We start from the raw sequence: 27,160 nt of genomic DNA, 5'->3' as shown, positions 1-27,160 counted from the left end.
CTTCGCGGGGCCCTTGGCCTTCCTCCCTGCGGACAGTGATGCCGGTGCCTGCTCACTGGGCCGCCCCTGTCTTCTCCCCTGGAGGCCTGGGCTTCATGCCTCCCAGCAGCCGGGCTCCGGCTTCTCTCTGTGTTTCGCGCTCGTTTTCTCGGCATCCACGTGTTCCTTGAAGGCAGCGGGCATGCCTTTCCCTTCTCTTGTGCCACCCCCTCCCCTCCCCCCTCCCCTCCCCCTCCTCTCTTCCCCTCCTCTCCCCTTCCCCATGGCGCAGCTCAGGCGCCTGGACCTGGAGTGGCTGGAGCGGCGCCCTGTGTCCTGCAGACCAGCCACCCACGCTGGGTGGACTCCAGGCGGCCAGGCGCTTGGCCACAAGGTCACAGGAGCGCATCCAGGCCTCGCAGCATCGTCGGCCCAGAAGCTCCCAATGCGCCTCACCTGGCGGGCAGCAGGCCCCCCACAGGCCCGGGAGCTGGTTGGGGATGGTGACCCCCCACCTGCCTTTAGGTCGCCCTTGCAATTTGGAGGTCAGTTAATAGCATCGCTCATTTCAGTGCCCCTGCCCCGCCCACGGTCAGGCAGCCCTTCGCCCAGAGGAGAGAATTGGGGAGCAAGAGACTCGGGACTCAGGGTTACGGAGCCGGAGCCAGAGCTGGGCTCTCTGCCTCCCAGTTCCAGGGCGGGTCCTCCCATCCCTCACACTAGCGCAGCAGACGGGTTTTCGTATTTTTTAAACTAATGTACCTCATTTGTTCTTTTTTAAAAAATATTTTTATTGATTTCAGAGAGAAAGGGAGAGGGACAGAGGGAGAGAGAGATGGAAACATCAGTGATGAGAGACATTGACCGCTGCCTCCTGCACGCCCCACACTGGGGACCCAGTGGCAACCCGGGCCTGGGCCCTGGCCGGGATCCCGTGGCCTCCTGTTCATAGGTGGGCGCTCAGCACTGTCTTCTAGGTGATCAAGCTGCCTGGGTCTGCAGATGTGTCCCCTGAACAAGGGCGGGGTGGCGCTAAACAGAAGGACGCCCTGCGCAGCCGTCTAAGGCGGTTCCTCACCTGGGTCCCACCTGGTCAGCGGCCCCTCCCAGGACGGGTGGTGGGGGTGAGGTGGGGGGAGCAGAGCGCCTGGGGACCTGCTGGTTCATCTTTGCCCAAAGAGGGTTAGGGTGGGGCCCTTGCGCGGTCCAGGTGGCCAAGTCCCCTGGCTTCCCGGGCGCCAGGGAGGCTGCATTTCCTCCCGAGTCTTCCCGGCGCTAGGGACCACGTCCAGGGGTGTGTGGGCGCGGGGGGGGGGGGGGGGGGGGGAGGTGGCGGGGGGGGGGGGCGAACCTTCCCTCCCCCGCGGGCTTTCCTAGAAGAAAAGGAAGGAAGAGGGGCGTGTATGTCTGTGCAGAGGCGGCCTGTGCGCTGGACCTCGGGGGCCTCTGATTCGGTTGCGCCCCATCAATCAGGCGCGGCGCGCAGGCACTGGCCGGGCGGCGGGGGGCGGGGGGCGGGGAGCCCTCGCCCTTTAAAGCCGCGCGCGCCCTCCTCTGCGCGGGGCTGCGGGGCGCAGGCGGGCGGGCTGGGTGCGCTGGTGACCCGGGCCCTTCTCCGCCGGACGCGATGGCCACCTGGGGGGACGCCGGGGCGCTCCTCCTGCTCGCGGCGCTCCTCGCGCAGCTCGCCTCCCTCGGAGCCCAGGACGAGGAAGGGGACGGGGATGGTGAGTGCCTCGCTCTGCTCCGGGTGGGGTCTCCCCGGGGGTGGGGGGGAGACCGGACGGCGAAGCCTGGGAAGAGGCGGAAGAGGCGGAAGAGGCGCTGGAGGTGGGAAGGGGCTGACAGCACCCGGGGCGCCCGGGAGGCGAGGGGCTCAGCCTCGGCAGCTGCCCCCGGGGAAGAGCGCACCCCGCGCTCCTGGGAACCGGCTCCGTCCTCTGCGGGGACAGGAGCAGGAGCGAGCGAGGACAGGCGAGGAGACCGGAGACCGCCAGGGGACGGGGCGCTGCAGGGGCAGCTCCGATCGGCGGCCTGGGGCTGGGGCGGCGCAGGGCGGTGTTTCTGCGGGAGCCCGGCCGCTCCCCACGCGCCGTGTGTGGGAGCCCTGCGGCCGCTCCAGCCCCGCGCTTCTTTGTTTTTGGCTCCTTGTCCTGTTCAGTTCTGTCCTGTTCTCTCTGCAGCCTTTCTCTCTCCCCCCCCTCCACTGTGACCCCCTCCACTGGGATCTGGCATCGCCTGCGCACCCAGGGGCTCCCTTCTGTCCTGGGCCGAGGGGACTTTCCTGCAGGGCGGCCTCCCCTCCCCGCTCTCCCGGGACAGGGGCTGCCTGCTGGGGCGGAGGCAGGGACCAGCTGCCTTGTCACCTTATTTATCACCAGTGTTTGTAGGGACAGCCTTCTTTCCATGAAGTTTTCTCTGCTCCTTCCCTTCTATTTAAGAAGCGTCCGCCTGGTCACTGCCCGGCCACTGCCTTCCCGTGCAGTTTGCATGGTGGTGTGTGTGGGGGTAGGGGGGTGGGGTGTAGGGGGGTGAAAGCGGCCGCAATAGGGTGCAGGCCACATTTAAACTGGTTCCGGGAAGATCCAGTCCTCGCCCTGGGGCTGAGCCTCAAGTGCACACATGGGCATGGCGATTTCCTAACTATTTGGCATCAAACTCGAACTTGTAAAATGCAGCGCTTTCTGTCAACTTCTCTGGGACGGTCTTTCCATAGAGTTTTGTAGGTGCATCCGAATACCTGCTTCTGTGTATTTTTGCTCTGACGATGTTCATAAGATCAATCCAGGGACCACAGTTCTAAAACACAAGCAAAGAGTGAAAATAAAAACCCGGAGGCCACCGAGCAGTCTGTCTGCAGCCCTATAGAGGGGGCACTTCCTGTCGTCCTGGAACGTTCTTACTTTTTATGTTTTAAAAACCAGGCAGTTTATAAAAGCCAGAAACTGTTGAGCTGCTTCATAATGGTGTGAAAAGCAGGCGATGTGTGGGAGGGCGGGGAAGAGAACTAACAGGAAGTAGAAGTCAGGAAAGGGGAGGAAAATAGAGAAAGTTACAATAGAAATAGAAATGCTGGTCCTCAGAGGAACAGTTCTCTCCCCACACCCCGCCCGCTCAACAGCCAGCTTTAACTTAAAACTCAGTTAAAGCAGCTTTCCTTGTTAATGTATTTTAAAATAAATAACTGTCTAGTATAGAAATACTTGACCATGTGAGTAAGCTAAAGGAATGTTTCATAAGGTATGCGGGCTGGGTCATGCGTGCAAAGATTTTCCAAGGAGCTGTAATTATTCTGTAGGTGTTTTGGGAAAATGAGTAGAGTTTAATTTTTCTCACTATTCATTCACATAAATGTTAAAAATGTGATGCTTGGTGCAAAAATATCTCCAAATCCATACCAACCCCTCCCCTTTCATAATAACCAAACAGCCCAGAAACTGGAATTAAAAACATTAGATTTTACAGAAAAAGAGTAATTGCTTGCATGCATGTTTTAAAAATAAATTCCTCTGTTGTATTGCTCAACCTAAGAGAATACAGTGATACATTTCAATAGCAAAAGAAAGTAGTAGCGGCCCTACTTTAGGAGAAAATAGAAACAACTTTCAGAATCCAGAGCTACACAGCTTGTATTTGCTGATCATAGATATTTGGGCTCAGTGATGTTATGTGGGGACTTGTCAATACGGCATTTCCCGTGCGGGCCTGTCGGGAGCGGAGTGACATGCCAGAGCCAGAGTGAGGAAGAGCACACTTAGGCAGATGCTTGAAACTGAAGAAATACCCAAGGATGCGTGTGGAACGAGGACTTTTTCCAGCTCTAGCTACAACTAGGGCATGTGATCCGACACTGACTCTGTGTACAATAGGCCCCTTTGGGAATGTAGAGGCCTGTTATCACACGTAAGTACATATTTACACGCTTGCTTTTTCCCTTTTAGGACTTGAAGGTTTATTTTCCCTTTGCTCCACTGTGGCCATTCACCGGAAATGGGCATCATAAGCTTCGCGCTTGCTTGATAGAAATACTTCTGAGTGATGAGATTAGCGGAAGCAAATACAGTTTCAGGCTTTTAAGGCCAAAATCATTACTACTTTTCACTGCATTTTAAGAACTAAATTGACTTTTTAAATTTGTAAGAACGGAAAGGAGAAAGTCTGCGAGTTGGACTAACATTAGCTGAAACTATTAAGTAATATAAATCAGAGTTAAGATGACAAAATGAGCTTTTCCTGAGTTTTTGTGTATTTCTGTTTGTGGTGGGAGGTGTTTTAAAAAGTTCCCCATTTGTTCTTTTGTAGGAGAAAATACTAGTGTATTTATAGTGATTTTTATATTCCTAAATAAAGATGTAACACCTGATGAGCTACATACATTCTTATTATGAGAAGTGGATAGCGTTCATCTTGGCAAATAATTTTTGCTGTCAGTCACTGATGTCAGCAATGAGGAGCGATGAAGAGGAGGGGAGGTGCAGAAACGCACCATCTTATTTCTGGGGACTGGAAATGCCAGCCAGTGCTCCAGAGGCCAGACGGGGACCATGAGCCAGGAAAACAAGCGTGCGTTTGTTCAGCCACAGGGTGGTGGCCTGTGCAGAACTGAAGATGTGGGCCCTCGTGAAGGCATTTGAAAGTAACATTCCCAGAAAGCATTGCGGAAGCCAAGTACGATGTATCTGAGCGCCAGATCCGGCTCAGGGACCATGCGTTTGCAGTCTCCTTGCTTCACCCTCCCCTGATATCCCGGGCCCAGGCCGCCTTCTGATTTCTGAGAGATGAGAGGCTCACAGTCCCTTCTGTGGCGTGGCCTCCTGCATTTCCGTTCTGCATGTCTGCCATTTATTTCACTGTTAAAAATAAATATGAAGAAGCGGATGTTTAACACTCAGCAGTACTTGGATGGGATCATTTTGAAGGAGGTAGAGAACTCCTTACCATTGAAGCAGATACTTTGGATCATAGAAAACATACAAACTTTTCTTTTAAAAATATTTTTATTGATTCAGAGAGGACTGGGAGGGGGAGAGAGATAGAAACATTAATGATGAGAGAGAATCATTGATCGTGCAGGAGGCAACCCAGGTATGGGCCCTGACTGGGAATCGAACCGTGACCTCCTGGTTCCTAGGTCGACGCTCAACCACTGAGCCACACCAGCCAGCCATAAAAACTTTTCTTTGACAGTGGACAATTTAATCTAGGGTCAGCTGTATACAGCAGAATGCAGGAGTTTAAACAACAAACATGGTGTGTTTTTCTTTACGCTGAAAGAAGCTTTTAGTCATGTAGTGAAAGGCTCTACAAAGACCCCAGAGATTCAGTCTCACAGGTCTCCACTCTCATCCCCAGGGTACACCCTGATGCTGTGGTCCATGGCTGCTGCGGCTCCAGCCATTACATTTACTTCCCAGCATCTCTCTATAGCAGTGGTTCTCAACCTTCCAAATGCTGCGACCCTTTAATACAGTTCCTCATGTTGTGGTGACCCCCAATTTCATTGTTACAAATTGAACATAATGAAAGCATAGTGATTAATCACAAAAACAATATGTAATTATATATATGTTTTCCGATGGTCTTAGGCGACCCCTGTGAAAGGGTCGTTCGGCCCCCAAAGGGGTCGCGACCCACAGGTTGAGAACTGCTGCTCTAGAGGATGGGAGACAAAGGCTGTGATCTCTTCATTTTTAACAGAGATTATTAAATCTTCATACCATTTCACCTTACTTGTAGTTGGCCACAATTTAGTCGTAAGGTTGCACAAACCTCCAAGGGCAGCTGGGAGATGTAGTCTTTTAGCTGGTGACACTGGCAGTGTGCTCTTACTAAATAGAGTTATGTATGTTATAAAGGATGGAAAAGGGAGAAGAGTGATTAGGAGGCAGCCATAGTCTCTAGACCACAATGAGCGTAAGTGTTAGCCAAGTTCAGTGGAATAGACAGATCTGGTTTTAATTGCATATAATTGAGTGGCCAGACCTACCCTGCTTATTGTTCAGACTATGAAGCCAAGAACACTGAATGGCACTGAAATATTAGGTAACAATTCTTTGTTTCCTTATTAACTTGCGATACATTTAGAAGTACTTATATAACTTTTATTCAAGCCAAAGTGAGGCTTTATTTTGAAAAGTATTTTTCCAAGAGAGATGAGAGAGAGAGATGCTCTATGTTTGTTGACAAACACAATGTATATTTTGACGATGACTCTTTAGGTTAGCTGGGAAGCAACACGCAGATCAGTATTGAGCCGGCTGCATGAAGAGTCACCAGAAGAGCTTGTCACTAACGTAGAGGCCAGCCTCCCTCCTTCCCGAGTGTCCTGAGGGAGTAGGTTCCGATGGGCTCTGGGAGGCTCTCTGGGTGCCCCTAGCTGATGCTGGTGAGGCCTCTGTGTTAACTCTCTGCCTCACATGCTTTTGATCTTGATGTGGACCAGTTGGCTTCTTGCTCCAAGGCCACACACTGACTTTGGTGGTGATAACTTGCTATTCCCACTATCCCTTTCACTAAGAAACCTGGTTAAAGCTTGCCAACAAACCACTGCAAATTCACCATCATTTCTGGAAAAATAGCTCAAGGCCCAAGTCGTCCTCTGGGGGAGAGATGAATCATTCTTTGCAAAGCACACAAGTTACTCAAACGTATTTCTGGTTGAAGATGCAGTTTTCATTTTCACTGTTTTGTCACTTTTACTTCTTTTTGTTCACATTTTTAGCACTGTCACTGCGGGTATGAGATTCATATGAGCATTCTAGAAGGCACATATTGCAGGTGTGAGGTAAAGCAGAGAGAGAAAGCTTTGTTTTGAGGATCTGGGGTTTAGAAGATTGGAGTCATGTTAATCCATGGCCACAGAATTCAATCTTTTTTTAATCCAACAGTTTGCTCCTACTTGAGGGGTAGTTCATACATCATCACTCATTCTTATATGACATTCATAAAATGTTTAAAAATAGATCAGTCATTTTTTGACCTAGTGATTTTTGCTCTTAGATTACAACCTTGAAAAGTTTTGATTTACATATGAGAGATATAGTAATGATAGGGGAAAAAGACTAAAATTGTTCAAATTAATTGACCTATTATATGAATTTGGGCAAATTGCACAAGATTATATAAGACATTGGAATTGTTAGGAAGATATTGACAATTCAGTTTTCCTCTAATTTCTTTCCATGCAAATTTCATCTGATTTTCATGTTACACTGTTGAGCTGTTATGTTCAGTATTTAAAGAGTATCTACTCTTGACACTTGTATGGGGAGCAGTATGTCCTATGGAAAATTTTGCCTTAAAGGTATGACCATATTAGTGTCCTTAGTGTTTTTCTTTTATTCTTAAAGTCTGTTTAAAACTAAATCCTTTGAAAGAAATCAAGGTGGTCCCATCTTGCATTTGAATATATTCTGTAAGGAACAATGTATCAGGGAAATTATAATAGCACAGGATTTTCTTTACCCACATGTTGCCTTTTACAGAGAAGGCAGTAATGCTAATAATAGTAATACATTAATGGCACTTTATTAATGGAACTTTGTCCCTAAAGCTTTCTGGTAAAATGCTTAAACTCAAAAATATTTATATGCTTTTTTAAAAGTTTAGACCTAGGAAGGGGAAAAGATAGTCACGGTTCTGTTTTCTTTTTCTTTTTGAGTGTCTGCTCAATCTGAATTAAAAATCAGTGTCACGGTGACAACAGACTCTACTATTGGTGGGAAATGGCTTGCAACATAAGCGTCGTAGCCTTGTCGTAGTCTCTAAACTTCAGTAAGTGCAGTAAGCCCGGCCCAGCCATCACTGGGCCAGCACATGGTTCTGGTCCAACCTGCGAGTCCTTCAGCCTCCCCGAGCGTCAGGCCTCACGTGAGACTGGGGAAATTGCACACAAGCCTGTCCCTGTGAGGGGACTCGCAGAAGGTCACTGGAGACTTTACCTGAAGGCGAGTTTAGAGCACGGAAGTGATAGAACAATCACAGACCTTCGGGTCTATTTCCAGCTTTCACCAACCTTTGCGTTTGTGTGAAGACGCGTCTGGATCTGTTCTGTATTTTGTTCATTCTCCATCTTTTGGGGGAACTTATTCCGTCAATCGTACTCCCTTTTCCATAACTCCAACCATTTCCTTCCTTTGGACTGTCCTCTCCCCCTTAGCCCGTAACTTCTGCTCCGAGGAGAGTGTGGTTTCTGTCGGCCTCCATGCCCTCTCTCGTCCCACTGACCTCTGACATTCGCTCCCCTTCATTCTGTCCAGGCCGGTCCATAGGATGAGGACTGAAATGGGTGACGCTCCAGTGGCCCCTTACCGCTTCCCAGGCTTTCCTCCTTCATTTGATGCCATCGAGCTCCAGCTGTCCTGCCAGGCTAGCTCGGAGGGTCTCCCTCCCCCACTGGCCTCCCTCTCAGCGTTCAGGCCTCCTTACCCGCAGTGTCCCTTAGCACTTTGTTTCCTCAGAGCACTTGGTGACGGCTCCTCTCTGTACGTTCTCTTCCCAGGCCATCTGGGAGTCTTTACTCAGCCTTTTGCTTCACAGCTAAATGCTGACAATTCTGAAATCTCTCTCTCCAACCCTGGGCTTCTACATGAACTTCAGAACACCCCACCTCCCACTGCATGCGCCATAACCACGTCACGTTTAGTGTTTCCAAACTCAGCCCATTATCTTCCTTCCGAGACAGGATCCTCTTCCTTATGCAGTCCTTGTATCAGTTCCTGGCAACATCGTCCTACCTGGTCTTCAAGCAAAAATTCTAATCAGTCATAAAATTTGACCATTTTACCTACTAAATGTTTTTCAAATATACTCCTCTCCCTCTGTAGTACAAATGCCTAGGTTCTGGCCCTCATCATCATCACTGCATATTCCTTCAATAGCATCTACATCTGTCTCCTTGCCTCTGGGTGGCCACTTCCCCCTGCATGGAGAACCCCCTCTGTTGCCACTGCGATATAGAACTAAGATCCCGTCATGTCAGTACCTTTCTTAAAACCTCACTGACTCCCAGAACTTGAAGGAAAAATAATGTTCAAGCTCCTAAGCATGGAATATAAGACCTTCCAGGATCTGGCCCATTTCTAGAATTTTAGTCTCATCAGCTTTATTCTCTGCCTCAAAGTAAGTAATTGCTTATAATTCTCACTTCCCACTACACACACACATGCACACACACACATGCACACACACACACTTTTCCATGTTTTAATCTCTGCTTTCCATGTTGCACTTCATGTCATGAATTTATTGTATGTATTAAGTATGTAATAGTTATTCCATGAATATATGCCAAATAAGTGTTATTTTTAAAAATCTAAAAAAATCTACCATTTAGTCATTTAATTATGAGTGAACTGATTTCAAATTAAGGTTTTGTAATGTATATTTGCATATTTGGGCAATTTTTTTGATTTCTCTATGTGTTAGTTTTTTTCATCTATAAAATTGGAATGATAATATTTACCTCAAATAATTATCGTGTATATAAATCACATACATACTAGTATGGCTCCCAAGAAATAGTAAGCACTCATCAATCTACAGTTGCGATTATTACCCCATTAGTATTTAATAGTATAGCAAATAAAAGAAATGCTTCTTAGGTGATTATGAGAACCAAAATGTTAGCTGTTATAAACAAAACAAGAACTTTTGCTCTAAAAGAGATTAATCTAGTGTAAAACTTAAAATGCAAATTTTATCTAGTATTCTATTGTCATTTTGACAATGCATCAATAGTTTTATCAAATACTTACTGGGCTATATTTTAAGCCATTTAAAAAGTTTATTATTCAAATAGAAGAGTTGTGTTGTTTTTGTCTCCTTGTGTAGGTTTACTCCTGGAAAAAGCAAAAGTGATGAAAACCTTTTCTATCGGGGACTTTCTGATGGCCGCGTGCTTTGACCCGTCACTCCCTGTCCTGTTTCAGACTCCTCTTCCCCCATGTACTTCCTTCCCCGCCATTGCTCCCAGTGTGTGAGGAGCGTCCGTGCCAGGCCTTGTGACCCCTGCCTGCCTACCAGCTCCTCGGCCTCAGAGCTGACTGAGGATATGATGGTCCTCAAAGCCCCTGATGAAAGTAGGCGCGGATTTCCACCCTGCGTTCCTGGGCTGCCTCTGACCTGGAGGAAGTGCTCCCCGCACAGGGTTTCCAAGGCAGGTCTCAGGGGTGTTGGATGCAGGGGTAGGGGTGCCTGTCTTTTCCCAGGGTCTGTGTGGTCTCTCCCTTGCCCAGGGGCTGCTGGGTCTCCACCCCCTCCGCTCCCAGGAGAGCACGTGAGACCGACTCCAGAAAGCAGGGGCTGATGCAGGAGGTGGGCACATGGCTCACACGCAGACCTTCTCTACTTGACGGCACTTTTCTCAGCTTTTCAAGCTTCAACCACATGTTGGGTTTAACCTCGAAGCAGGTCTGCACATGGGATTTCACCCAGTAATGTGTAGCTATGAATTCCTTTAATTAAGTCTTTGTTGCTCAATGTGATTGTTCTGTGTCACTCAACGTTAGATGTTTTCATTATGAAATTCTGAAAATAAGGGTGGTGTCCGTAGCAAGTACAGTTTACGTAGACATTCAGTGTTGTTATTGATCTTAAATAGCAGTTACTTGCTTCTTGTTTGCTCCCGAAGTGGAGGAGCCTGGCAGATTCACCCACGCTAGTTTGAAAGCACTTTTAAGCCTTTTCTTACTCATCTCCCCCCCCCCCCACACACACACACACACAGAGCTTCATATTGAACCAGTGATTAAGTTACAGTTTAATCATGTTTCTCATGTGACTGCTATCATTTTAGCTAGAGTTTCTGGTGGGATGGACTGGTAGACAGTGAGTTTAACTGGGTACCATGGGAGGGTAACTGCAAAATGAATGGCCCTGGTTTCTGGCCTGTGGCTACCAGCAAACACCTTGAAGTTTTATAGACAAGGCTCACACTTCCTTTGGAGAGGGCCGCAGGGCACTGGCCACGCCAAGGCAAACGAGTGATTCGGATACAAGAATTTTCTTTTACACGAGTTTGTACTGGAAAAAAGACTTGGGGCCAATGAGGGAGGGACAATGAGACATTCCACGCGGGAGCTTGTGTTCAAGCCATGAGGTGCCTAAGAGTTGTTTTCCTAAGTGTTCATAAAGAGCTCTCACTTCTTTCTCCATTTCCCCTTAAGTCTCCACTCTACTGGTGACGGTTTTTGCTTGGGATTTTATTTTCTTCCTTTAAGCATAGCAAAACTGAGCTGAATTTTGCTGATAAATAACTAATAAATTCCTGAATCAATGGAGTTCTCATTTAGCCGGGGAATATTTCAGTAAACTGAAAAAATATCCATTTGTTTTGGTTTTTATTATTTTTATTTATTTTTGTTAATTCTCACCCAAGTACATTTTTTTCCCATTGGTTTTTAGAGAGAGTGGAAGGGGTGGGGGGAGAGTCAGAGAGAGAAACGTCAATATGAGAGAGACACATGGATTGGTTGCTTCCCGCATGCCCACTACCAGGGCTGGGATCGAATCTGCAGTAGAGGTATGTGCCCTTGGCCGGAATCGAACCCGGGACCTTTCAGTCTGTGGGTCTGATGCTCTGTCACTGAGTCAAACCAGCTAGGGCTGTTTTATTTATTTATTTATTTATTTATTTATTTATTTATTTATTTATTTTTTAAGTGGGGTAATTCCTGTTTGTAGAAAATGAGATGAAATTGAAACAGAATTAGATCCATGGAGATAAATCAGTGGATCCATTCAAAGTTCCACAGGCAGCGTTTGTGTCTGGGTACTTCAAGGATGATTTATTAAAATTAAGTTAATATTTTTAAATTATAATTAAATTAGTATTTTTATGATATTTTGGTCTATTTAGCCTTTAAATATGTTCCGTAACCCTGCCTGGGGCCACTCGTCCAAGCCACCTTGCCTCCCATCCCCATCTGTCCCAGGGGCACCGTGCTGCTGTCCTAGGCGAGGAGCGGGGCCACTCAGAGGAAAGGCCTTAGGATTCTGCTCAGAATCAGGGTCTCTCGCTGTAGCTCCATTTGGATGTCACCTCCCCAAGTCTTCCTTCAATGACGGACTTTTCCTCCTACGGGACCTGCTGTCAAAGCTCCCCTGTTGGGGCCCTTCTTTCCTTCTCCAAGGGGAGCGGGCACACAGCACAGCCCCCACTTGTCATCCGGATGCGCAGTCTCAACAGTGTCACCCTCCCGCAATGCGGGCTCCTCGTGTGGTAATTTGCCTCTTATGCTCTTTTCTTTATCATCCCCTGGCCATCGGTGTCAGCTGACATTGGCAGATGAAACAGCTGTGATGGGCACTCCGCCCTTGTCCAAGGAAGGTCCCACCATCAAAACATTAGAGTCACTTCAGATCCATCTCAGAGAGGCTGAGAGTTGGCTGAGTGTAGCCAAAACGGACACCTGCGCCAGATCCCCTGTTTCTGAGGGGGACTCTGGGGGGGTCTTCCCGACAGACCCCTCTGGCTGTGCTCACCTGGAAGGCAGGCACGTGCCTGAGAGAGGGCGCTCTGTGGGTTCACAGGGTCCAGTGGACGGGTTCCTCATTGAAATACACTCACATGTCGTGCTCCCAGCTAACCTGGGGCTCCACGACCATACCTACATGTTTTATAAGATTTATTGAAAGAATTGCAAAGAGGTTAGGGATGTTTGTGATATCTGTTAATTTATGTTCGATTCCTCTAATCTTTTTAAAAAATATATTTGTATTGATTTCAGAGAGGAGGGAAGGGAGAGATAGAAACACTGATGGTGAGGGAGAATCATGGATTGGCTGCCTCCTGCATACTCCCCACTGGGGATCCAGCCTGCAACCCAGGCCTGTGCCCTGAGTGGGAATCCAACTGTGACCCCCTAGTGCATAGGTCGACGCTCAGCCCCTGAGCCACACCCGTTGGGCTCCTCTAATCTTCGTAAACATTATATTCTTAAAGCACAGTCGTTTTTAAATAAGTGACTAAATAAGTAAATAAGTTAATAAAAAACCAACCTGACCACAATACTCTATCTCCAGTCTTTTGAGCGAACACCATATGCACCGTCCATGAGGCCTATGGCCAGCAGGAACAGGACAGCGTCTCAGTGAGAATTTTTGGATTCTGGGAAACTCTTTTCCGTTCCCGATGATCACATCTTTCCTACACTCCCAGCCTTCAGCAGGGCCGTTTTCTGCGCCGAGAACTTTTCCTTTGCCACTTGCTCCCACCGGGCAGTTCACAGAGCAGAGGTCTTTGGAGTCTTGCATCGGGTCCTGTCTTTGCCACCTGCAAGCTTGTGACCGTGAGCAAGTTACTGACCTTGAAATTCTGTTTTGTCACCTGCATATTGAAGAATGCGATGAAAACTCTTGGCGCTTTGTAGGCACTAAAGAAAAGTGATGCATTTGCACTTTGAGGAAGGATTCCCTGCGGGGGCCATGCCGGTGGTTTTCTCCGTGACGGAAACAGTTGTCGTCAGAGCAGCCTGGGTCCTCGGTTTGCTAGGAGACCGTGCGGGCACCGGGCAGAACAGGGGGGTGGGGGAGAGGCATCATGGGGACTGGAAATGGCAGGGACACGTTCCCTGGGGTCAGGCTGTGCTCTACGCTTGGTTATCCACAAAGCCAGTCGAGAAAAGCAAAATGGCAAAACTCGGGAAGTTATGTTTAGTGTTAGGATGCATTTCACAGACTTGGCGCTCCTCTGCTCATTAAATTGGACTCCTTTCGTTCTAATCTAATGATTTTGGTAATTGTTTGCACACTTGGTTCAGGTAGAGTTGTTCAAGGAACGTGAAACTGTGCTCAGTGTGTGAAATACTTGTTCACCTTCCTGATGTTTTGCTGGGGTCACAGGGGACTGAGTGTGGGCCCTGGGCATGCTCTGTAGAGGGCGGCCTGCACCCCCCCGGGCGGTCCCTCATGAGGAAGGACCTCCTGTGAGCGCCTCTCCTTCTACTGACAACGCGGCAAGAGGGGCCAGAGAGCACGACCCTGTCAGGGGCCGAGTCCGGTCCCGACTCTCACCTATGCACCGCTATGACCACAGCGTGTTGGAGCTTTGATTTCTCATTTACACGTGAGCAATAATACGCTTTATGTTAGTGTTTCAGTTTCACAGTGAGTAGCTCACAGTGTCTGGAAGCTGTGTGGGCGCAAGGCCTGTGGAAAGGTAGTGTGTCTTCCATGCCTTCCGGGTGGAGGGTGAGCTGACTGCAGGGCAAGTGCTGTGGTGACTGACCACACTCCCAACGAACATGGGCTTCAGGAAAATGAAGGAAAGCAACGCCGCCGGTGTTTTAAACCGTGAGCTGGGAGAAGTAAAACACCTGCTTATGTAACGGTTTAGAGACCTCCCCGAGCCCCCAAAGAGGAATGAAATAGGAAAAGACAAGAATAGAGGCTTTGACTTGAGGAGGAACAGAACATGGACAAGTGAAACATGGTTTTTCCAGTGTAACAGGACCATCGTGTCTCCAGGCAGAAGTGGGCTTCCCGCCCGCCGAGGGCTGAGCGCTGTTGCTGCCCTTTCCCTGCTCCCCCCGCGGGGAAGCCTGCCTCACGTGGGAGCTGAGCTCCAGGGCCTGTGTGCAGCGGGGGTCCTCTCCCCGTCAGAGGCGACGCGGAGCTGGGAATTTAAGCGGGTGACCAACAGCCACAGCCCCCGGGCCAAGTGTCAGACAGAGGGTCCACCTCCCTCGCCGTCGGCTCCCGTGTGTGTGTCCCGGGAGGCACATGCAGTCACAGAGGTGCGGGCCTCCGCTTTCTCTCGTGGGTGTATCGTTGGAATAATTTTAAAGAAAAGCTGCTAGATTAAAACTGGACCAAGACGCAGGCGTCTGCACCATGTTAGCTCGATCGCCAACAAACTTGGTGATTTGGGGAGGGACTCGCCATCGCTGGGCCTCAGTCTCCGCCTGTGACCCCTGTGACAGGCAGTCCAGGGCCGTCCTGCTCTGAGGGTCTGTGCCCACAGAAGGGTCGTGCACCCTTACCCCATGTGGGTCCGATGTGGTGTGTCCCACTGTGAAGAACCCCATGTCCACGTGCTGGTGGGCTAAGGATGAGGCCCAGCCCGTAGTAATGGGTTTCTGTACTTTTAGGGTAGGATTTGGAGTTTGGATCCAGGTTTCTGCAGGTTATTCACCCAGGATTCATGTAAGGGACACGACTCGCAATGTATCACTTTATGAAAGGATCTGCTTTTCAGCCAATGGCTTTACAACAGCGTTTTCAGACACTGTTGCCCAAGGAGGTGTGCAAAAAGAGTTCATGCCACCTGGCGAAAACTGTGCGGACTCCAGAGTAATTTAGAAATTTCCAATTAGAGAGAAGATAGGGAAATGCACCATGTGTTGTGTTACACTGTTAACAACCATAATAAGTGTCTGTGCACATCAACTATTTTTATTGCCTTCATTTTTTAATGCATCAATTTTAATTAAATGTAAAATTTAATCAATTTCACTTAATAAATTAAGTTACCTATACTGGAATGTCTTTTCAGATCAACCATTCTACCTTATTGTTCTGTTTGTATTAACATGATGTAAAGATTAAGTTTCTGTAAATCATTTGTTTTTATTGGGAGTGTTGGTTAGATAGCAAACAGTTATTCAGCCCAGCCAGTGTAGCTCAGTGGTTGAGCATCTACCTTTGAACCGGGAGGTCACGGTTTGATTTTCGATCAGGGCACAGGCCTGGGTTGCAGGCTCGATCCCCAGTATGGGGCATGCAGGAGGCAGCCTATCAATGATTCTCTTTCATCATTGATGCTCCTTTCTCTCTTCCTCTCCTTTCCTCTCTGAGATCAATAAAAATACATTAAAACCAAACCAAACCATACAAACAGTTATTCAAAAAGATCTTGCATCATGAGACATAGTATTTTTTTTCCAACTGGGCAATGCATGGTTCTTTTGAATAGTCTGCTTCAGCTGTCCATCCGTTTGTAATGCTCGCTCATTCATTCCCCTCCTCCCCCCGCCCCTCCTGGTGTTTCCAAATCATAAGCCAGAGGAGACCCCCTGTCTCAGAGGCCAGGCTGAGGTTTCTGCACTGGCCAGTGGTCTATAACCAGCTGACGTTTATTTGTAGAGTTTTCTGCCTCTATAAGTAATAATACCACACTACATTCCAGTAGGAGTTTACAGTTGACTCATTTGTGCCCAAATAAAACCTAAGAACCTTAATTTACAGATGAGGAAGCCGAGACTCATCAGAGACACAGGATGCAGTGGTGTTGGACAGACATGTAGAACCTCAGTTTCCTGGCTCCCAATCCACAGCTCTTCCCGTTGTACGCGATGGAGAGGGACAGGGAAAGGAGAGAGAATCGTAGGCACCAAGAAAGCACTCCGTTCTTTCCGATGGTCATTTCTGCTCAGTGCTGCGTTGTTAGAGGCCTCAGTGCAACCACACCTGTGGCAGACGATAATTAAGGGAAGTGTTGTTTCATCTGGTAGAATCTTTGATTTTTTAAAAAGAGTTTTTTCAGACCTGGGATTTGAGGGTTATTGTGAAGAGCTGTAGTGAGAGGAAATAACCAGACAACTTTTAATTTACCCGCGTGAAGGTTTTCCTGGAGATGAAATAGGAAACCTTGTGAATGGGAATCTGCTTGGAGATGGAAACAATTGCAGTCACAGGACAAGAGCCCACCGTGACTTTGGAAAGAAGACTAAGGCTGGCTTAGCATTCAGCGAGGCAACGCTAACTCTTAGGCTTTCTGTTCAGGCCTTACATTCCCCACTGATTAGAAAATTAATGAGATCGTCATTGGCCAGATATTACCGAGTGCCTCCTCCATCCCAGGTTCCTAAGCACTGAGTTGGAAGTAGGAAAAAAAATTAAAAATGGTCTTCATATTTGAAGAGTCACAATAGAAGAGATACAACTAGCTGTAAATATTTGTACAGAAAATTGATGGATAGATAAGGAACAGCATGCATGTAGATGAACTTAAGCTGGTCTATAAATTAATTAAAAGCTATAGAGACCAGACATCTGAACCAAACATTTTAAGTAGGAGGATTTCCAATGAAAATGTTTATTTGCTAAGAAAATATTTTCATCCTGCTGAACTGATGTTCTTTAAAATGAAAATATTTGTTCAGGTTTCCATGTAGGTTACAAATGAGTTAAAAATGTAATCACCTGCAGAAATATTTTACTCATTTGTGTGAATGCTGCCCATTGATAACCAATCAAATTGCCAATAACCAACATTTGTCTGACTTCCCTGTGCCAAGCCAAGTGGTATGGTGTCCTCAATCGATGTATTTATTAATAAATACAGAAGTAGAATCCTTGGTGCCTGGCCTGGGGAAGTTTCCCATTTAGTTGCAAAGTAGACACTGGAAATAATTAGGATCTATAAGCACTGAATCCAAAACACTGGCCTTTAGAGGATGAGCCTGGAGTGAGCTCAGGAATGGGAGCATCGGCTGGAGGCCGGAGTGAGTGCCGGGCGGGAAGGAAGCAGACAGGAGGGTGGTGTGGCTGGAGCACTGGCAGCGCTCCTGAGAGAGAGCAGTCGCATCCCTGTCGCTGGTCCCAGGGACCCCCGGAAGGCGGTGGAGGGAAGGACCGAGCCTGGCAGGTGCAGTGTTCTCATTGTAAGAGAGCAGTTGTCCAAACAGGTAGGAACCAGAGCCACCTTTCCAGAGGTGTGACTCCTCATTCACGCGCCTATGGTCAGGCACCACTCCCTTGACGGGGAGATGTTCTAAGCCAGTGGTCGGCAAACTCATTAGTCAACAGAGCCAAACATCAACAGTACAACAATTGAAATTTCTTTTGAGAGCCAAATTTTTTAAACTTAAACTATATAGGTAGGTACACTGTTATTAACTTAATTAGGGTCCTCCTAAGCTGGCCTTTGCTAAAAACGTCCTCAGTCTGATTGAGGGACATTCGCTGAGGTCGACCCCTTCCAACTCTCCCATCCACACTCGTCTTGTATACTGTTTCGTCTATCTCCTTTCGTTCATCCTCTCTGTATGTCCAAACCATCTCAACATACCCTTCTCAATCCTCGACACTACATCTTCTTTCACTCCACAACGTTCCCTAAAATTAACTTAATAAACTTGACTTAAAAAAGTTTTAAGTCAACTTTGCACTGTACGTGCACACCCGCACATGGTATTTTGTGGAAGAGCCACACTCAAGGGGCCAAAGAGCCACATGTGGCTCGCGAGCCACGGTTTGCCGACCACTGTTCTAAGAAATGCGTTGCTAGGTGATATGGCGATTGTGTGGACATCATGGAGGTGCACTCACACAAACCTGATGGGATAGCCCACTGCACACCTAGGCGTGTGGCGATGTGTGAACATCACGGAGGTGCACTTACTTACACAAACCTGATGGGATAGCCCACTGCACACCTAGGCGTGTGGCGATGTGTGGACATCATGGAGGTGCACTCACACAAACCTGATGGGATAGCCCACTGCACACCTAGGCGTGTGGCATAGCCTGTTGCTCCCAGGCTGCAAACCAGTCCAGCACGGGACTGTACAAAACCACACGAGATGAAATCCAGCTCTAGAACAAACGATGCAACCAAGAGACTGTTGACACATGAGGCTGCCCCGTTTAACTGTTTATTGTAAGTAGGGAGAAATATACCAAAATAATGATGAAATAGTGTCTTATAATCAATACATCATACCAGTTACATAGCAGGCAGTGCAGTAGGTTTGCTTATACCAGCGCCGCCATGTGAATAATGCTATGACAATGACTATAATGGCTAGGTGATAGGAATTTTTCGGCTCCATTATAATCTTATGGGACTGTGATATAAGCAGTCTGTGGCACATACCTGTATATTGAGCTCTGAGCTAATTTCTTATAGTGGCCATGGAGGTCATATATGTAACTGAAATCCTCTCAGCTAATTATAGTTCCATGTTGTTTTCTAATCCTAAAGACCTACTGGATATTATGAATGAGATGATGGATACAATCTGTGTTCCCTGGTGCTAATAATTTTAGTTCTAGGAAATATTTATAATGCTGGTGAGGTATTGTACAAAAACAGAACTGGGATCAGTGGTGAGTTAAGAGAATTGCATCAAATCATTGTTGGCTTGATGATTTGTAATCTATATGTGATAAGGACACTTTTTACCACGAAATTAACACAGATTTTCATAAATTACTCAACAAAGTCATTATTGTGAAGCCAGCCATTGCGCCTATCTTCAGCTATTACTGTGTTGATTCTCAGAAACTCTTCTGTTAATTACTGGTGTGATTACCTAAAAACTTGGACTTTCTGGTTAACACTCAGCAAATATTTGTTGACACGTACGTGTCGCAGGCATTGTGTGAAGCTGTAGGAGTATCACAATCCCTGCGCTCCCGAATCATAGCCTACCTGGAGAGAGAGGGAGAAGCAAATATATGGAGTGGGAATGCTGTACGAATGTAGTTGTCACAGATAAAATATTTTCCCTATTTAGATCGAGAAATAGTCATACATGCTTAACTAATATCAGATAAAATAGTTTATTTTTTCATTGATTTCATTAATGGAGAAAATGTTAACTTGTTTCTCCAAACCAGCACATACCAGGAGGAGCAGGGCATTGTGACCAAACTCTTGGCAACGTTCGATCTCAAACAGGAACACCACAAAACACTTAGCTCCGCGGGCGAAGCAGCCCACGTTTTATTTGTGTAATTGAAAGCATATGGCTTCCGAGCTCCTGTGCCTGGCCTGTGACAGGCAGGGGGAGCAGACAGCAGTGAGGGTGGCATTCTGCTCCGTCCAGCCGGGGGCAAAGTGGTGCCATAGCCCTTCCTCTGCACAAGAAGATAGCAGAATCGTGTTCGTGATTGGTTGCTCAGCTTAAGGGATGAGATTGTGTTCCTGTTCTTTTTGGACACTTTACTTTAACTGTCTTTTATGTGCCCTGTTAACTCAATGAATATTTTAAATTCTTGTATATCACTGTGGGTTTTTTTTTTTTTTTTTTTTTTTTTGCTTATTCTTAGGCTAAACTTCCAGATGTGTTCTTATTTGTAAATGCTTTAATAAACTTGGAAGAAACAAACTAAAAAGAAACAGATTTGTACAACTGTCACTTTTTTTTTTTAATATATTTTATTGATTTTTTACAGAGAGGAAGGGAGAGAGATAGAGAATTAGAAACATCGATGAGAGAGAAACATCGATCAGCTGCCTCCTGCACACTCCCTACTGGGGATGTGCCCGCAACCCAGGTACATGCCCTTGACCGGAATCGAACCTGGGACCTTTCAGTCCGCAGGCTGATGCTCTATCCACTGAGCCAAACCGGTTTTGGCACAACTGTCACTTTTAATGTGACCTTATAGTGTTAGCATTACTTGTATTCAGCTTCCCAGATATCTCACAAACCTCGTTTAGAACCCTTGCTGTGCTCTCTTCTATCATCTATCATCCATCTATCATCTATCTATCTATCTATCTATCTATCTTCTATCTTCTATCATCTATCATATCTATCTATCTATCTTCTGTCATTTCTATCCATCTATCTTTCTATCATCTATCTATCTATTTATCTATCATCTATCTATCTATCTGTCTGTCTGGAGGGAATTTTCATGCAACTGGACAGAATGCCTAGCTACCTGCTGCATTTTAGTCTGAGAGCTGAGTGCTGTCCCTGGGGAGGTGGGTGAAATATAGAAGATGGTCAGAGCTCTTAATGGCCATATTAACAGTTGTCTAGGCTACATTTTCCATTTTTATGATGAGATGTTACTTTTCAGCTACCATGGCAACTAATCCTCAATTATATTTCCACTACTTTATTGCAATTTTTTAGAGGAACCTAGTAAACCATATGCTTATTATATTCTACAGTATGAATTCATACTGGATTTTATAATAGCTTTTTGTCAGACATTTCAGAAGAAAATATGATTTCATACTGTCAGTTTAATCAGATTTATTGTTAGATGACAGATCCAAATATTTGCCCCAACATATAGTTGAGACACATCTATATATTTTGGGGTATGCAAAAATAACATTATGTTTTAAATTATTCAAACTTTATTTTTATTACACCAACATTCTTGCTTTTTGTAAGCAACTGTCCGTAATCCCCATCACACCAGTGTTGGCATCTTCACAGGAGGACCTCCGGCCTCCGTCTGTGCCTCAGGTGTGGAACCTCCTGCCTGTTGAGTGCAGGTGTCTCGCTGGGGCCTCTGTCCATCGGCGCAGGGCACCCAGACTCTTCAAGTCGACGTATGAGGCCAGGCCGTCAGGACAGACCAGAAAATGAAGCACATGTGCAATTCCAAGTCCTTATAAAAGGACGGTCTACTGACACTTGATCTTAGCTAAAAGGCCGAGAAGAAATAAAAAATAATACATGATTTGTTTTCAAATGTAATATAAATGATAACTTCATGGTGTTTTTATTTATTTTTAATTCTACAGTTTTCAACATGATAGTCAACACGATCTCTCCAAAAATTGAAAACTGAAAATGAATGTATTTAGCACTACTTATTGAGTGGGATGATAGGTACAGCCGTGGCTCCGAGGTTACCGCAGTGAGCAGGTCTCGGGCCACGCAGCCAGAATCCTGCTGTAGGATGTGGCTGGCACACGATGGCCCTGCAGGGAGGCCCATGTGCTGGTCCCTGTGACCTGTGAAGGCCTCACCTCACAGGCAGGGAGAGTGGAGTTTGCGGATGCCATTATGAGTGCTGGGCAGCTGACTTTAAGAAAGGGAGATGAACTTGGATGAACTGGGTAGCTTCGATGTAATTACTAGGGTCTTTATAAAAGTCAAACCTCAGAGGGAGGGCAGGGGAGGGGAGGGCGGGGTAAGAAATCAACCAAAGGACTTATCTGCATGCACATGAGCATAACCAATGGACACAGACACTAGGGGGTGAGGGCATGTGCTAGGGGTGGGGGTGGCGGGGGAGAGGTCAGTGGGGGTAAAAGGAGATATACATAATACTTTCAACAATAAAGAATTTTTAAAAAAGGCAGAAGAGATGTAGCCAGGGAAGAAGATAGAACTGTTAGGCTCAGAGTGAGAGCTGTGAAGGGGCTACTTTGCAGGTTATGGAAACCAAGGGAGGTCCATGCGTGACGCAGTGCAAGTGGCCCCTGGAGGCTGGAGAGATGGATTCTCTTCCAGGGCCTGTGGGGAGCGCAGCCTCCACTGTAGCCCAGCACACGGCCAGCTCAGACTCTCGCCCCAGGGCTGTAAGATAATACCCGTGTGTTGTGAAAACAGTGACCAAGCCACAGCCATCTATAAGTGGAGAGGGAGGTGGAAGGAAGAGCCAGAGACATCGCAGTGTGGGGTGGACTGGCCTGGAAGAGTCCGCACAGCCAGGAGCCCAGGAAGGCGGCAGCCCCAGGGCCAGAGGAGTCGGAGGAGGTGGAGGAAGTGGGGGTGGATTCTCCATGAGGCCCCAGCAGGGCCAGCCCCTCGCTGTTAGCCAGTGAGGCCCTGTCTTAAAACCACCACGGCTTTGGCTGTGTATACAGCAGGGGTCGAGAATTCATACAGCGGGGGAAGGCAGGCGCTCAACACAACATTTCTGGTAAAAAATGGACAATTTCCAATAATAAGTGGCATAAGGGTGTTAACCCAGAGTAGGCCCAGTATGATATCCACTAGCCACCTGTAGCTACTTAAACTTAAACTTAATTTAAAGATTAAGATGTAAGTGCTACTGGTGTGGCTGGTGACTCGGTATTGGGAGAGCTTGTCCCTCCTCACAGAGGGCACCTGGAGCCTGGCACTGTTGGCGCAGGAGCACTGGCCCCGGGAGACCGGTGAGAAGGCCGGTCGGGGGCAGGCGTGGGAAGGGCGTTCCAGGCGAAGGAGCACCATGCAGAGTGAACAACGTTTTAAATAAAACGGAGGCGGTAAGAGCATTTGGAAACTTCCCAATGTGCTTTAGAGACATCATTAGCATTTTATTGTGAAGTATCCGTAAAGCACTCATTCATTCATTCATTCATTCATTCATTCATTCAGCCTTTACTGACGGCCTGATTTGTGTCATGGCTCCGCCAGGTAAAATGGAATGAAAATGAAAGATGGCAGAGGTGCGGAACTCCTGGACCTGCATCTGGTGGACGTTTCCTTGTAAAACGGTGGTTCCCTTGGAGGCCTCAGGGGCCCTGGGTTCTGAGGTGGCGAGGTCGGCTCAGTGCTGCTCTGTCCAGGGAGGCCGGCGGCGGGGACTGGTTCCGCCACCTGGCGATGGCCACCACCGGTCCCGCGTCAAAGGCAGGGCCTGGTCCTCTGTGGGGCTGATGCCCCCAGGGCCACCGCACAGAGGGCCTCGGGGAGCAGGAGGAATGGGGCCGCGAACTCTGGCCCCCGAGCAGGCCAGGCTCACCCTGGGCAGCCCTTCCGCTGCGTCCTGCGCTTAGCGCTCGGCCTCCACAGCGGAAGCTGCTGCTGGGGTTGCGCGAGCTCACTCAGCGCTCCTTTGCAGCTCCTGTTAGTGAAACGGATTTCCCCGAGCGCGGCGCACAGAGTGCAGGCCAGTTCTGTTGTGGCTGTCTGCCTTAAGGAACCCAGAGGGGGTGTGTGTGCGCGCGCGCCTGCACACCTATGCGCTTTTTGTTTGCTTGTCTTAATTTTTTCCTTTTAAATGATTTTTCTTCGGGATGCTCTAACATTGACGAATGAATATCATTGGCGTGATAGGAGGTTCCAGAGCGAGCCGTGGGGGCTGTGGTGTCCACAGCCGGGGCGTGTGGGAAAGCTGTGCTCCCAGGTGATGTGGCCTCCCAGGGGGTCCATAGAGGCACTGCCCCCGAAGCACAGGCCTCTCACAGGGGGAGGGGGGTGCTTCCAGATGTGGGAATGCCTGCGTGGGCAGCTGCTACAGAAAGCGGAGGCAGGCCTCCCAGAACAACCAGAGCGGGGCAAGCCAGGCGAGCAGAGCTCGGAGCGCACAGATGCCGGGGGGGGGGGGGGGGGGGGCGGGGGGGGGGCGGGGGGGGGGGGGGGGGGCTGAGCCAGGAGCGCCGCGAGTGGAGCCCCCGTTACTGCCTGGGGGAGAGCAGGCCGCCTGTGCTGGGTGCACACACGAGCTCACACGGCTCTGCACCCTGCTTCCTGTGCCTTCATGGTCTGTCCTGCAGCCACTGATGTTAGGATGACCATCAGGGACTCTTCCTGGCTGATACGTTTGTTGGCCTTCATGGGGTTAGTAACACAGGCTTGGCTGGCGTCAGACCGATCTGACTTCAAATCCTCGGTATTTACTCCACGTGGCCCTGCTTCTTCATCTGTACAACGAGGTCACAATGTCATTGCCAAAGGCCTGTTATGAGAAGCAGATGAGATCATGTATGTGAAGTTCATACATGAATGGACTGCTTTCCCCACCTGCCCCCTCCCACCTGCAGAATGAACACCATCTTTGTGTCCTGTCAGGAGAGCCTGAGGACTGAGGGTGCTGCTGGGGACCGGGCGGGCGGCGTGCCCCAGGCTGACCTCCTGTAGCAGGGCTGCGGGGCACCCGGGTTCTGTCCAATCAGGCGCCCTTCTGAGACTGTTTCCCAAAAGGCCAAGAAAACATGAAAAAGGAAAGTCACCCTCAGTGGGACCTGCCCTTTTACACGCTGACTACCCACCTGCTTCTTTCACTGCAGTTTTCCCGCCCTTGTGCTGATTTTAAAATGCCAGCTGCTAATGCCGTCCCAGGCCAGGCAGCCTGCGGTAAGCGGTTTAAGGTAGTGCACCCCCACCTGCTCCATCTCGGGTGAGATCTTGGACGTTCGTTCCAAATCCCTTTGCTTTCCCGCCTTCCCTTCCCTCTACAACGCGCTTGGCCCAGATCTTTTCTGAAACAGCACCCCTCCCCCTCTCTGTGGCGAGCCTGCTTCTGGCCAGAAAGAGCCAGGCTCTTCCTAGAGGCCAGGCTCAGCAGGATCTGGAGCCTGAAGACCCAATTCAGACTCCAACTATGTCCCCACGGGGTGCGGGACGGGGTGTGCTCCCCGTGGGAAGCTCGCTCCGCCTGGGCCCCGCAGGTGCCACTGGGAAGTGCTCACGGGCCTAGAGGACAGCTGCCGAGTTGAGCTGCGCCATGTGTTCATCTCCCACCACTTCAGCTGAGCACACTGGCTGCCATGGCTCGCCATCCTCTTTCTCTGGAGACACGTCACCGGATACAGTTCAGAGTCTCTGGGGATCATGGGTTGGTGTGGCCTGCGGGTCCTAAGGGGCCGACCCCGATTATACCTGGAGTTTAGGACCTTCAGCATGGCTCCTAGCTTCTGCCCCTGCTGGCGGCACGCCCTCTCTTTTAGATCCTACACACACGCCCGGAGTCCTTTCCTGGTGACATGTGGGGACAACAGTACTCGCTCTGACTACATGGCACTGGGTGAGGATGGAATGAGACTGTGTGTTAAAGTTCTTAAATCAGAGGGGATGACTTCCTTCTTGGCTCTCCTGAGATCTGGAAGAATTCTAGTCACGTTGCATTGTAATGATTTCACTCTCCTTAGCGACTAAGTGGTGGAGAGCATTTTCATTTCTGTGTGTGTGTCAGCCCTGGTGCCTAGTACTGCTTGGTTCACAACAGGTAGACAGAGCACTTTAACAGGGTGCCTCAAGCCCTCATCTCAGGCCACCTTGTTCCACGTGACTGAGCAGGACAGTGAACCTCACCGAGCCTCAGTGACCGCATCTGTAAAATGGGATGAAAGTCTTTGCTGCCTACTTCATGTATCCAACCAGAGAACACACACACCTACAGCATTAAACACAATGTGTGGTGTGGATTAAGTTTACAAAATTCCTTAACTTTTATTTTTATTAAGACACTCAATCTATTTTTTAAAATGTCCCCAGTGAGATTTTCTTTACCTAATGCAACATTTCTTCTACATTAGATGATTATGCTTTTTTTCCTTCGACAAGTTTGAAAGCAGTTTTATGCCTTGAATGATAAGGCTTTATCGTTTTTAGCCTCTTAAGTTAACCAAGGAGCAGTGCTGTTCTTTGTTATATAAACACTAGGATCAGAGACCCACCAATATGACTTCTAGGTGAACTTCGTGGTTCTATGATTTTTTAAAAAGTGGCTTTCAGCCCGGCTGGAGTGGCTCAGTGGGTGGGGCATCATCCCATGGACCAAGAGGTCCCGGGTTCGATTCCTGGTCAGGGCACATGCCCGCGTTGCCAGCTTGATCCCGTGCTGGGTATGCAGGAGGCCCCTGCTTGATGTGTCTCTCTCATCAATGTTTCTCTCTCTCTCTCCCTTCCTTCCTCTATGAAATCAAGAAAATCATATTTTTTAAAAAGTGGCTTTTAAAATAAAAATGGCTTTTAAAAAAATAATCATTTTTTACCAGAGCTATTGAGAACCATGTACGGTGTGCGCTCAGTTAAAGAAAGTCAATTACAGAAGAGCTTTGAAAGTGATTATAGAGTAAAATGAGAAAAGCTATTCTAGTGTTTTGTGTTTTTGATGAAGAAGGTCAGGAAAGACTTGCAGAGGTAGGTATCCGTGTTTTGATGCTCTTAGGCAGATTTTAATTTCAATACGTATTTGCAGCTCCTGGTGGAATGAGGAAACACAAACTGATAGGAATCTTATAAAGGCAACAACTAACTGTCTGTGTTTACTTAATTTGCAGATTATCATTCTAGACCAGCGATTCTCAACCTGTGGGTCACGACCCCTTTGGGGGTCGAATGACCCTTTCACAGGGGTCGCCTAAGACCATTGGAAAACACATATATAATTACATATTGTTTTTGTGATTAATCACTATGCTTTAATTATGTTCAATTTGTAACAATGAATTTGGGGGTCACCACAACATGAGGAACTGTATCAAAGGGTTGCGGCATTAGGAAGGTTGAGAACCACTGTTCTAGACTATGACTTCTCTTTAAACATTTGCCATGTAGTGACATCTTCCGTCGTAGATACAGTAGAAATTAAGGCAGTCAGAATGCAATTATTTTCTTGCTTTCCTTGAAAGGATTTGTTATCTAGATTATGCGTGTCTTAACTCTGAAGATTGCTTTCTTTGTCACTTCGCCTTTATGAGATATAAGCCATCAGCCCACTTTGGAATCAGTTCTAAGACCTCTAGCCATAGAGATGGTTTTAGTAGTCTAAAGCAGGTACATTTGGAAGTCTGCTAGGGTGGAGTATGATAATGGCGTTATAACACGCA

General features: G+C 47.9%; 1 protein-coding gene across 1 annotated transcript in view; it reads left to right on the top strand.

Moving 5' to 3' along the window:
* Nucleotides 1-1,529: 1,529 nt before the first annotated feature.
* The window catches only part of COL5A2 (collagen type V alpha 2 chain), a 139,513-nt gene continuing 113,882 nt past the window's right edge, over nucleotides 1,530-27,160 (top strand). Inside the window, exon 1 of the mRNA XM_036319022.1 lies at nucleotides 1,530-1,706. Coding sequence (XP_036174915.1) covers nucleotides 1,607-1,706 — 100 coding nt within the window. The 5' untranslated portion in view covers nucleotides 1,530-1,606. The remainder of the gene's footprint in view (nucleotides 1,707-27,160) is intronic.

This window comes from Myotis myotis, unplaced genomic scaffold (assembly GCF_014108235.1).
Source record: "Myotis myotis isolate mMyoMyo1 unplaced genomic scaffold, mMyoMyo1.p scaffold_m19_p_8, whole genome shotgun sequence".
In the NCBI taxonomy this organism is placed as follows: domain Eukaryota; kingdom Metazoa; phylum Chordata; class Mammalia; order Chiroptera; family Vespertilionidae; genus Myotis; species Myotis myotis.
Note: the sequence above shows the minus strand (reverse complement) of the source record. Positions and strands in the feature narration are given on the sequence as shown.